Raw genomic sequence first — 11,750 nt, 5'->3', positions numbered from 1 at the left:
CTATTGGTGTAGTTGAAGAATCTGGTTTGTTATGTTAATGCTGTTTTATATTAAAATGCTTGCATTCCCCCCCCCCCATTATTTCACCCAACCTTTTAGAAGCCTATTTTGACATTAAACAGCATTTAAGGAAATAAACCTCCCCCCCCCAGTATTAACATTAAAACAAAATAAATTAAACGCAACAACAAATTTCTGCTCTTCCATGACACCAAAAGCTCACTCTTGTCTAATAGAGCGCCCAGACCCGCATTAATCCAAAGGAAAACCCCGAATCTAACCGGATGTTTGAGATGGTAGTCTAACATTTGTCTGATCTCGCGTCCTTAACTCTATGGAGTTCCTGTATCCTCAATACAGAGCGCAGAGATAGGAAGCCTATGAGAAAGAGGCAAAGAGAACTCGACTTCCGGTCCCGCTTCTCCGCAAAGCGAACCTTCTGGCGCCCGCGCGTGTCGTCGCTTCCTTCGCCGCGGAGCCGACGAGAGACAGATATATAAACTATATACGATACCAAGGTAAGCTGGAACCTGGAAGCTATGATTTTTTTAAATCGTTATTTATAGATCATGTGCGGGAAGGGGAGTGGCATTAAAGTTCAGGGAGTAGAGAGAGGCAAGTATCTCTCTCCCCCGCGCCCCGCACTTCCAGTCTTTTGCTGTAACCATTAGGCGCTATTTCCTCCCGTCCTTTTCTCGGTAGTCAGTACAGCTAAGGTCGGGAGTCGCTGCCATAGCAACAACGGAAGTTTGATCCGTTGATTGGAAAGGAAGTTCGATTTGGCAGAGGCAGGTGCGGGATCTTGATTCCTGGAATTGGAGATCTTAAAAGGGTCCCCCCTTTTTTATTTTTGGAGACAGCAAAGCGTGAAGTTGAGATGTCACGAGCTTGTATTCAAACCCAGCTTCAGCCAAGTAGCCTTGGTAGCCCTACTTCACAGGGTTGTTTTCTTGAGGATGAAGTGGAGAGTTGAGAAAACATCATCTCCTTGCGCTGGTCTCCATGGAGGGAGGGTGTAGCAGCAAGTCTTTAGTGGGGGGAGCAGTGAGTTGGGACCCTTGGGGCTTGATTTTGGTTTAGGGTGTGTGTTAAAGTTAAATCTTAAAAGTTAAGTCTTTCAGCAGAGAAAATTTTATTGGATTATATGCCTGCAGTATGGAAATTATCAACGGGACAACGTAAATGGTTTTTCCGTGCCCTAATGGCGGCCAAGAGATTGATATTGGGGGGGGGGGGAATAAAATATATGATAACCTTCCATGAGTGGACTGATGATATGATATCACTGGCAGTTTATGAATGGAACTGCTTACAGGTGCAGACTATGTATGGATAAAAATGATAACATTTGGAATGAGTTTATACAAAATGTATTGCTTTTGGGGGGGTATATTTTTGTTTTTATATGTATCTTTGCTGTTGTTGTTTTTTCCCCTCTCACTTTTCCTTCTTTTTTCCCTGTATCACTTTATTTCTTTTAACTGAAATCACGTTTAAAAAATATAAATATTAATCTCCGCAGAGTCCAGCTATTACCACCATGGCATCTGTAGCCGACACATCCCTGTTATCAGCCGAGATGCAGGAGAAGGAGGAAGAGGAGGAGTTCCGACGTCTTCTACTCCAGGTCTGCATGAAGGCCTGTGGTGGGCCCAGGTGGGGAGGAAAAATTGGGGAGCGGGGACCATGTGTAGCTGATGGACTCTCCTCTAGGCCCCATCTGCACTATGCATTTAAAGCAGTTTCATACCACATTAAACAGCCATGGTCTCCCCCCCCCCCAAAAAAAATCCTGGGAAGTATAGTCTGTTAAGGTTACTGAGAGTTGTTAGGAGACCTCTATTCCCCTCATAGAGTTACAATTCTCAGATGATTTAATAAAGGTAAAGGTACCCCTGCCCGTACGGGCCAGTCTTGACAGACTCTGGGGTTGTGCGCCCATCTCACTTAAGAGGCCAGGGGCCAGCGCTGTCCGGAGACACTTCCGGGTCACGTGGCCAGCGTGACATCGCTGCTCTGGCGAACCAGAGCCGCACACGGAAACGCCGTTTACCTTCCCGCTGGTAAGCGGTCCCTATTTATCTACTTGCACCCGGAGGTGCTTTCGAACTGCTAGGTTGGCAGGCGCTGGGACCGAGCAGCAGGAGCGCACCCCGCCACAGGGATTCGAACCGCCGACCTTTTGATCGGCAAGTCCTAGGCGCTGAGGCTTTAACCCACAGCGCCACCTGATTTAATAACCAGCTCTTATTCCCAGGGAACTCAGAACTGTAGCTTTGTGAGGGGAAGGGGTGTGTGTCGCCTAACAACTCTCAGCATCCCTTAACAAACTACAGTTTCCAGGATTGTTTTGGGGAAGCTGTGACTGTTTAAAGTGGTATAATACTGCTTCAAATTTATAACAGAGTTCAATGAAGCTGACCTGAGATACACAAAATGAAAAGACCTGTTGGGTTGAATGTTGCTGAATGTGACATGAAAGGTTGGGATCAGGGAAGGACATGGGACTCTTGGAATGTCTAATTCCAGATGTAAAAGGCTGCAGCCTTTCATCTCAGAAAGAAATGGGATTGGTTTAAGTAATAATAATAATAATAATAATTTTATTATTTATACCCCACCCATCTGGCTGGGTTTCCCTAGCCACTCTGGGCGGCTCCCAACAGAATATTAAAAACACAATAAAACATAAAACATAAAAAAATTCTCTAAAGTCTGAGTTCTGTAGCTGTGTCATAAATTTATCTCTGCCTCTTAGGCAACCCAGAAAATCCAGAGCTTTGTGCCCTCTCCGGCAGAATCCAAGCCTATCCGGCCACTCCCAGGTAAAGAACAAAAGGGATCGTGAAGGTTTCTGAATGAAGTTTTTTTCTAAACTGGGTATATGCTTGGGCAGTCAAATGGCAAATGCATTTCATTGCAAACAAGGGCAAAGTGATGCACGCTGGGGCAAATAATAATAATCTAAATTTCACATATAAGCTCATGGGGTGACTAATCAGGATGAGATGTTTGGGTCATAGTTGGTAGCTCGATGGAGAAGCTGAACCATTGCGCAGCATCTGTGGAAAAGGCAAATGCCACACTGGGGAACAGTAGGGAAGGAATTGAAAATAAAACTGTCAATATCATAATGCCGTTATACAAATCTGTGGTGTGGCCACACTTGGACCATTATGTACATGTGCGCTATTTATCCACCCATCTCATCTGAAAAAGGATATTGTAGAGTTGGGAAAAGTTCAGAAAAGGCCATCAAAATTATCAAAGGGGTAGACCAATTCCCCTTTAAGGAAAGTGTGCAACATTTGGGGCTTTCTAGTTTAGAGAGAAAGGGTGAGTAAGCAGGGAGATGGTAGAGATGTATAAAATTATATATAGAGTAGAGAAGCTTTTCTCCCTGTCTCATATAACCAGAAAAGCAGAGATCTCGGGATTACAGGGGAGTGGGGTGGATGTTAGAGGTGCAATGGGGAGACAAGGTGGAAGTGGTCCGTGGCCAGCAAAAGCAGATTCCCTAGTTCCTTAGTTATTGTTGTTTAGTCGTTTAGTCATGTCCAACTCTTTGTGACCCCATGGACCAGAGCACACCAGGCACTCCTGTCTTCCACTGCCTCCCGCAGTTTGGTCAGACTCATGCTGGTAGCTTCGAGAACACTATCCAACCATCTTGTCCCCTGTCGTCCCCTTCTCCTTGTGCCCTCAATCTTTCCCAGCATTAGGGTCTTTTCCAGGGAGCCTTCTCTTCTCATCAGGTGGCCAAAGTCTTGGAGCCTCAGCTTCAGGATCTGTCCTTCCAGTGAGCACTCAGGGCTGATTTCCTTCAGAATGGAGAGGTTTGTTCTTCTTGCAGTCCATGGGACTCTCAAGAGTCTCCTCCAGAACCATAATTTAAAAGCATCAATTCTCCGGCAATCAGCCTTCTTTATTGTCCAGCTCTCACTTCCATACATCACTACTGGGAAAACCATAGCTTTAACTATACGGACCTTTGTTGGCAAGGTAATGTCTCTGCTTTTTAAGATGCTGTCTAGGTTTGTCATTGCTTTTCTCCCAAGAAACAGGCGTCTTTTAATTTCGTGGCTGCTTTTAATTTCGTAGTTGTTTAGAGAAACCTGCAAATCTATGACTTGCTTCTCTCATCCTCCCCAGGATTCTGCCTTAAAACCCGCACAAGTTCCGGCGAGAAGGTCTTTGTGAACGTCTGCCGGTCTCCCCACATCCCCCCACCTCCTGACCTGACCAACGAAGAGCTTGCCTGCCTCATTGAGTCGGAGAACGTCTCCACCTTCAGGATCCCCATGAGCTTGGGAGAGCCCCACGTGGAAGTGGACAAGAGTGAGCATCCGCCTCATTGATGCTGAGAGGACGGGCTAGCCGTGAAATGAGTTGCTAAATCTTAAGGAAAACCAAGGCTGGAGCACCTGCTTCTACAGAGCCAGCCAGGTCTTGGTGGACTTTTTGGTCCCGCTGTCTGAGTAGCACAAGGAGTAAGGAACTTGGTCACCTAAATCCCTGCCTCAATCCCTCTCATCATCTGAAGGACACTCCTACTACTACAGTGGACGCTCGGGTTGTGAACGTGAGCCATGTGGGAGGCACGTTTGCAACCCACAGCGCCGCGTCTGCGCACGCACAGGTTGCGATTCAGCGCTTCTGCGCATGTGCAAAGCATGGTTTAGTGTCTCTGCGCATGCGCAAGTGCCAAAACCTGGAAGTAACCCGTTCTGGTGATTCTGGGTTCAGCGTGGTGTGCAACCTGAAAACGCACAATCTGAAGTGTCTGCATGACTGCACTACTACTATTTATTTATTTATAATTTATATACTACCCTATACCCACAGATCTCAGGACAGTTTATAGGATAAAAACACAGGCTGCATAATCAAAATAAAAACAAACACCTGAGTAACCCCCCCATTTTAAAAGGGCATCGGATGACAATTGACCAACGGCCTGGTTAAAGAGGAACGTTTTTGCCTAGGAATCGCTTGGCATCCAAAACACACTTGCTCACTTTTTATTTTCACACGGATGATCCATTTTTTGCGTAGCTCACAGAAACAGAAACCTGCAGACGAATGCAGCTTTGTGGAGGGGGAAAGTTCAAATGTTTTTAAGAAAGTATTGATTTGTACCCATCCTGGCTGAAGAGAGAGAAACACAGCTGATCTCTTTGTTTTTCCTCATGGGGATGTCTCTGCATAAGAGCGTCTCCCAAGTGAGGTGGTGCAGTGTGGACTCAGCCCTTGAAGGGCAACTGTGAAACCAAGGCTCCTTCTGCCTTGGAGGTTTTAGGAATAGCCCCCTCTTCTGTCGAAGCGGCCTGACCCTTCTTTCTTCTTTCCCAGGTGGCAATGCTTGCACCGTCTATGACGTTTCCATCAGCACCACCTTTTACAACAAGATGGAGGTGAGTTGCCTTTTTGAAAGGGAGCCTTTGCGTCCCAAACGGCTTCTCCTGTTCCGCTCAGGGGCAGAATTCCTGCTGTGTCCATGGCAGGCAGGAACCTCTCTTTCCCAAAACCACCTGGGTGTTGTTTGCTGTGCCAGAGTAGGGGGATGATGTTGGGAGACAGGGCCATAAGGTTACCAGATGTCCCCATTTCCTGGGGACAGTCCCTGGATTTACAAATCAGCCCCCATACAAAATCCATTGAAGTTCCCTGGATTCATTGGAAAAAATCTGGTAACATAATAATAATAATAATAATAATAATAATAATAATAATAATAATAATAATTTATTATTTATACCCCGCCCATCTGGCTGGGCTTCCCCAGCCACTCTGGGCAGCTTCCAACAAAATATTAAAATACAGTAATGCATCAAACATTAAAAGCTTCCCTAAGTTTACTCCTGCAAGTTTACACCTGCAAGGTAGGCAGGTGAGCCTCTTTAGTGTATCTTTGGCTGCTTATGCCATGAATGGATGCATCCCTTCCTCCGCACCATCTCCCCAAATTGGTATGTGTCTAAATATATCAGTTTCCAGGAATCTCAAGTGATGAGCTCTGTTATACTTGGCCCTTGCTCGAGGGCTTCCCATAGCTGTCATGAGCTGGACTAGGTGGGCCCAATTCAGCTGGACTTCTTATTTTCATAATCACAAGGCCTTGGGACTTCCTACATATGCATGCAGTTGGGTGGCAGTTACTTCATTGTGGAGTAATCCATGTGCTGAGAGAAGGGAACCTAACCTCCTCCCCACTCCCATCTCTCTGTTTTCCCTCGCTGCCTCAAGAACAACGACTTCCTCAAAGAGTTCTTCATCACAATCGCCATGGAAGGATTGTCGGAGAAATACAAGATGGATGTCAACAACCAAGGTACGGGTGTTGCTGCCAGGAGGCAACAGGCCCCTCTCTTGGGGCCAATCCTGAGGTAACATTTCCCTTCCTTGTGGGGGGAACATACCCTTGAAAGAAAAGCGACCTTGGTTCGGGAGACTTCTAACATCGGTTCTGGGTGCTTCCATCCCTTTGGGGCTGGGCCAGAGCCTTTTGCCCCTGCAGCCAAGCTAACAAGGCTGCTTGCACCCCTTTCCAGAATGGCGGATTCTGAAGAACAGGAAGTTTATGGGCTCCATAGCTGAGCAGACCATCCGCACCAAATCCAAGCCTTTCATCCAAGAGATGGATAGCAGGTACGTTGGCAAAATTCCACAACTTAGGGGAATGCCACACAGAAGGTCTTCTACCGGGAGTCCTTGCACCCGGACCTCTGAGAGTGGTGGGACTGCCAAGAGGGGTTCCCTTCTGCTCATCTTAACACCCAAGAGGGTGCTGCTAAATTGGGATGATACATGTCATTCATCTGGTGAAGTGGGCTCTAGTGCCCTGCACGATTAGTTAAATTTTCAGGGGCCTTGAGACACTTCATTTGTCTGCAACGGACCAGAATTGGAGTAATCTTATCTCCTCCTCCTCTAAGCATGAGACTCACCGGCTGCCATTGGACCATCTGGATGAATTAGGAGAGTCTTCCCCCATCTGGTGCCCTCTAGATTCTGTTAGACTACAGTTCCCATCATCCTTAACTATCGGCCATGTTGGCTGGGGCTGATGGGAGCTGGAGTCCAAGTTGAGGGTAGTGCTGTTAGGAGAGATCTTTCCAGTGGGCGGCTGCTATATGGAAATGTTAGCATGGGAAGGGTTTGTAACACATGAGGGGCGGCAGAGGGAGAATCATGCCATTTCAACTGTTAGCATTCTACGGTATAGAAGTGTATTTTGTCAGCTGAAGCAGAAACCAATCTCTGGGGCCTGTTAAAAGTGTTTGGGACTCTGGACAGAGCAGAGAGAGCTGTTGGCCCAGACTTGAATGGGGACTTGGTACAACTGTAGTAGTCAGATCAATACTTCCTTCTTCATTTTTACAAGGCGTTTGTGTCTCTTTCTGCAGCCAAGTCAAGGAGGAAGGCAGGAACCTTTTGCAGCCATCTGCATCACAGAGGTACGGTGTGGTTGGGATGGGAAGGACTGTACAATGAGGATGGGGGTCAGGGTAATGGAGGAATGGAATGACCCGTGATCTCAAATATGGTCTGCTATGATAGGTTGGACTGGTGCAATGCATTGCTCATGGGGCAGTCCTCTGAAGACTGGCCAGAAACTGCCACTAGTACAAGCCCAAGAAACCCCTCTAGACTGCTCGGTTGTTCCAGGCATTTAAGAGCAACCAGGAGTGATGTCTTGAGTACGCTACCTGGGTGTCAAATTGGGTCTGCAAACACACACACATTCAGAGGCATTCTGAATAGCTGCCCTTAAGCGTTGGAGTTTTCTTCCCTTGGAGACTTGGCAAAGCCCTAGCCTTTGCATCTCCCAGAAGTACAATAAAGCAAGTTTATTTAATCTGGCTGATAGTGGCCAGAATAGCCGCCCATAGTGCAGGTTGTATGTCTAATGAATTAAATAAAGTTCAGTTAGATCGGGCAGGATATTGTGTGTCAGAAGCCCACAGTTGCATTTCTGACTTGGCCCCTTAATCTGTTAACCTGTTGCCTGTCCCTGTTTTTATGAGTTGGCAATATCTGATTCCAACTGAGTGTTTTTATCATGACACTTCCCCCCCTTCTCCCTTGCTGATTCTCTTGTGCTTCATTCCGTAGCTCGGCCACAGTTCCTGAATTCACCATAGTTGCTGAGCCATCTATCAGCCACCCTGACCACCTGGTCGCAAAAATCAGCCTCCCTAAAATGGTAATTTGGCATGCGGTTTGTAGGGGGGTGTCTTGGGTGCTCTGGTCCCCAAGCAGGGGAAATAGCAATGAAATTGTATTTTTTAAAGTGTTTCTTTGTTCTCCCACCCTAATCAGACCTCTGTAAGATCTCTCGAGCTGGACCTGGGAGAGGACCGCATTGTGTTACAGGGACACCCCCAGCTGTACCATTTGGACATCTTCCTCCCCTACATCATTGTTCCCGAGGAGAGTAGGGCCCAGTTCCACAGAGGAACAAAGGTGAGTAACTAGGATGAGAGAGAGAGTGAGACTTGCAGAAACCTTCTCCCTCCTTCCGATCTACACCTGAGGTCTTTAGCTCTTAAGAAGCTTCCCCTTCCTTTGTAAAGGTCTAAGTTGTTAGTGCCTTTGACAATGTGATGAGGTGCTACAGGCCGGTATCAGAAGACCGGCATCACCTTTGTCAGCAGTAGACTGATAACTTAAGAAAGTGTCGCTTTAGTTTAAAAGAAGCCTTGTTGTGGCTGCATCCCAGGCCACTTAGCCCGTTCTCTCTTAGTACATGACCCAGTAGCCTCTGAGGCTGCTTTCCAGGGACACTGGTGGTGTTAGAAGAGCACAAGAGCCCAGCCCAAGTGCATTGCAGCCTTTGCTATGAAAAAATTCCAAAAGTGGAGCTGGTTGTTCTTTTGACCATCGTGAGAACCACTTTGAATAAGGAAGGAACAACTCTTTGGAAAGGAAGAAGTGATACAGGTGTAGGTGTTTGTGATGGACACTAGAACACCATAGTCCTTGCCAGGCAATAATAATAATAATAATAATAATAATAATACACACACACAAGGGGAATGTGTGTCTGGGGATTTCCTAAGGTAGGCAAATTTGCATGCCCCAAGCATTTCCTTTAGGGCTTCCCCAGTTGAAGGGGACGTATAACGACATACAGAGTTTCAATGCTGGCCTTTCCAGCACCCCTACGAGACTCAGGGGCCCCCCTGTGGCCTTGAGCATGTGATCTGGCTTCCTTTCTTCAGCCACTTGCAGCTATAGTTTCCTGGCCTGATAATCCAGCCAGTGGCTTCTCCTAGATTTCCCTGGTCCTGATCAGGACGCTGTGCATTCTGCACTATTTTCAAATAATGGTTAAAAAATTCTTCACCGTCGGTCATTCCAGATTCTGTGATCTGCATAAGTCATGCCAAGCTGTGTGCCCTTAAACCACAAATGGCCGATGAGCCGGCAGCTCCTTCTTTGCTTGGCATCATGCGGTCTGAACTCAATTTAGCTTCTGCACCATTTACCGTAAAAACCCCTGCGCAGCTTCACTGCAGCAGCAAGGGGGTGCTCTAGCCTCTGAAACAACCCATTTTCCTCTCTCCTCCCTTTCCAGGTCCTGACTTTAGTGATGCCCATCCAGCGCCCCTTACTGTTGCCGTGAGCTGGGAGGAGGAAGAACCACCTTGGAGGCGGAGGCATTTCTTTGAGATACCAGCCCTCGGAGGAAACAGCAGGGTGAAGAAGGGAGGTGCCGGGTGAGGGCTGGACTTCCTGTCGAAGGAAGGGGGCTAGGTTTTGGTCAGGGGTGGCAACCTCCACAATGCAGACTCTGCACCTAAATACGCACACACACAGCGGAAGAGAAAGAGAGAGTGTGTGTTGCACACGTTGGATGGGACCCAGGACTTGCCTCCATCTCTCCTCCCACGATTTGTCTTCTCAAACTTCCCTTCCACCCACAACAGCTGCTGTTCTTTTTGGCTTTTCTATTACCTCCTCTTTTTCGGTCTGTTCTTTCGACCTGCTTGTCTCTGTTGATGCCTGCAGTCAGTTCAGCTCCGCTCTCTCTGTGTGTGTTTTGAATTGGGACGGGCTCTGGGCCTCCAAACCTGCCCCCTTGACCCCGTTAGCAAAAAATGGAGGACCTGCTCTGAGTCAAAACATGCTGGGGTGAGAAAGGACAAATGAATCCTGTGGCAGAGGGACGGGTTATATGTACACTTCGGGCTGCAGGTGGGGGACACTTTTTAAAGCTTTAAAAAACAAAACACAAAAAACCACCTACCACATCAGGAAAGTGGGTAGGTCAATATTTTTCTTCCTGTTGTGTTACATTTGCACATGAGAATGCCGAAGGACCACTCAGAAACAGAATACCCCCCTGCCATCTGATATGGTACAGTCCGGTCTACCCTCTGCCACTGCATTCTTAAGGCCTCCTTGCCAGTCCTTGCCTGACTGCAGCTGGCAATGGTTTGTTTTTTCCTCATGGCTGCTATAAGATGCGGACTTCTCTGGGTCTCTTTAATGAGGAGCCCAGGGTGCAAGTGGTTTCATCTTTACTCCCCCCTGGTTCTGAGCTGTGTGGGTTTTTGAAAGCATCCTTGGAGAGAGCAAGGCAGCCTTCTCTGGAGAGAAGGTGTGTTCAGTGATGCTGTATTGGAGGCCCAGCTTCTAACCATGGCAATGTACTCTAAAGTTCATAGCCTCCCAGTTAACCCAGCCTCCCTCATGCATGGTTCCACCTTTTTCATGGATCTTGTAGTAGTACCCTTTATCTAATTCTGCTGCCGCTAGCGCATCCCCTGTATTGCATAATGCTCAGAAGAAATGAGATGTCCCCTCTCCTCCTGAGAATGGTGACCCACACATTTATTTTCCAGAGTCGGTACATTATGTCCAAAATTCTTTGTGCCAACTCTTCATCGTCACAACAACTCCCAATGCAGTTGTGAAAAACTCATTCTCGGGCGTCTTCTGTTCAAACCATGTTCAAGTTTCCTGGGGGGAAATGCCAAGATTTCTACCTTTGAGCTGAAAAGAGAAGTCTGAAATAAGCCACATAGCTGAATTGTGTCAGCATAGTCTCTTCTGAGAACTTTGGGCTAAATCTTCTCTTTGGTAAGAAGATGAAGGATTCCTTATGATGCTGTTTTTAATTTTTGCCCATCTCTGCAACCTCCCAACATTTTGGTGTGTGTTTTTTTTAAGCTTAAATCTCTGTAGGTTTTTGAAGCAAGTAAGTGTGAGCCAACATAACACAGGTTTTTGGTACAGGTGTTGGCAGTGCTTCCTTTGCATGCTACCTGTCTGCCTTTTCAGTGGAAGGTGGGATGGTGTTGAGGCAGGGAGAGGCCCCTCCTGCGTTCCCATACTTAGGGAGACAAGGGAGGGTGGTGCATCTTCTGTAGGGGGAGAGGAGCAGGGGCTGAACTATTTGTATCCTGGATTGGTTTGGTTTGGCATCCATTAAAACATTTCATGTTTTTGGTTATTTTACATGTGGACTTGTGTGTATGGATGTGCGTGTAATATTAATGTACAGAGGACGCTTGGGTTGCGAACGTGACCCGTGCAGGATGCACGTTTGCAACCCGCAGCATTCACAACCTGCAGTGGTGCGTCTGCGCACACGCAGGTTGTGATTCGGTGCTTCTGCAATTGCGCAAATCGCGATTTAGCACTTCTGCTCATGTGCGACCACCGAAATCCGGAAGTTACCTGTTCCAGTACTTCCAGGTTTTGGCGGTCTGTAACCTGAAAAAAACGCAACCTGAAGCGTC

At 47.2% G+C, this 11,750-nt stretch overlaps 1 protein-coding gene across 4 annotated transcripts; it reads left to right on the top strand.

The window, feature by feature from the left end:
- The first annotated feature begins 364 nt into the window (after positions 1–364).
- PIH1D1 (PIH1 domain containing 1) lies at positions 365–11,461 on the top strand. 4 transcript variants are annotated; one of them, XM_081886062.1, is made up of 11 exons: positions 365–518; positions 1,523–1,627; positions 2,759–2,825; positions 4,153–4,338; positions 5,353–5,414; positions 6,247–6,331; positions 6,552–6,648; positions 7,407–7,457; positions 8,116–8,206; positions 8,323–8,466; positions 9,581–11,461. In XM_081886062.1, the coding sequence occupies exons 2-11, from the start codon at positions 1,541–1,543 to the stop codon at positions 9,626–9,628; spliced, it is 918 nt and encodes a 305-aa protein (XP_081742188.1). In that variant the 5' UTR covers positions 365–518; positions 1,523–1,540; the 3' UTR covers positions 9,629–11,461. The 4 variants fall into 4 exon arrangements, with proteins under 4 accessions (XP_081742188.1, XP_081742190.1, XP_081742189.1 ...); XM_081886064.1 differs by having other exon boundaries at positions 374–518; positions 1,530–1,627; XM_081886063.1 differs by lacking the exon at positions 365–518 and adding an exon at positions 761–792.
- The last annotated feature ends 289 nt before the right edge of the window (positions 11,462–11,750 follow it).

This window comes from Podarcis melisellensis, assembly GCF_964234715.1.
Source record: "Podarcis melisellensis genome assembly, chromosome: 13".
Lineage (NCBI taxonomy): Eukaryota > Metazoa > Chordata > Lepidosauria > Squamata > Lacertidae > Podarcis > Podarcis melisellensis.
The sequence above is the reverse complement of the archived record's forward strand: the minus strand, read 5'-3'. Positions and strand labels throughout refer to the sequence as shown.

Excerpts from the sequence above, each read along its gene's own strand:
- PIH1D1 (XM_081886062.1), top strand. The coding sequence starts at position 1,541 with ATGGCATCTGTAGCCGACACATCCCTGTTATCAGCCGAGATGCAGGAG. Across the intron at positions 1,628-2,758 it reads TCCGACGTCTTCTACTCCAG|GCAACCCAGAAAATCCAGAG; the intron begins GTCTGCATGAAG and ends TCTGCCTCTTAG. Across the intron at positions 6,332-6,551 it reads GATGGATGTCAACAACCAAG|AATGGCGGATTCTGAAGAAC; the intron begins GTACGGGTGTTG and ends ACCCCTTTCCAG.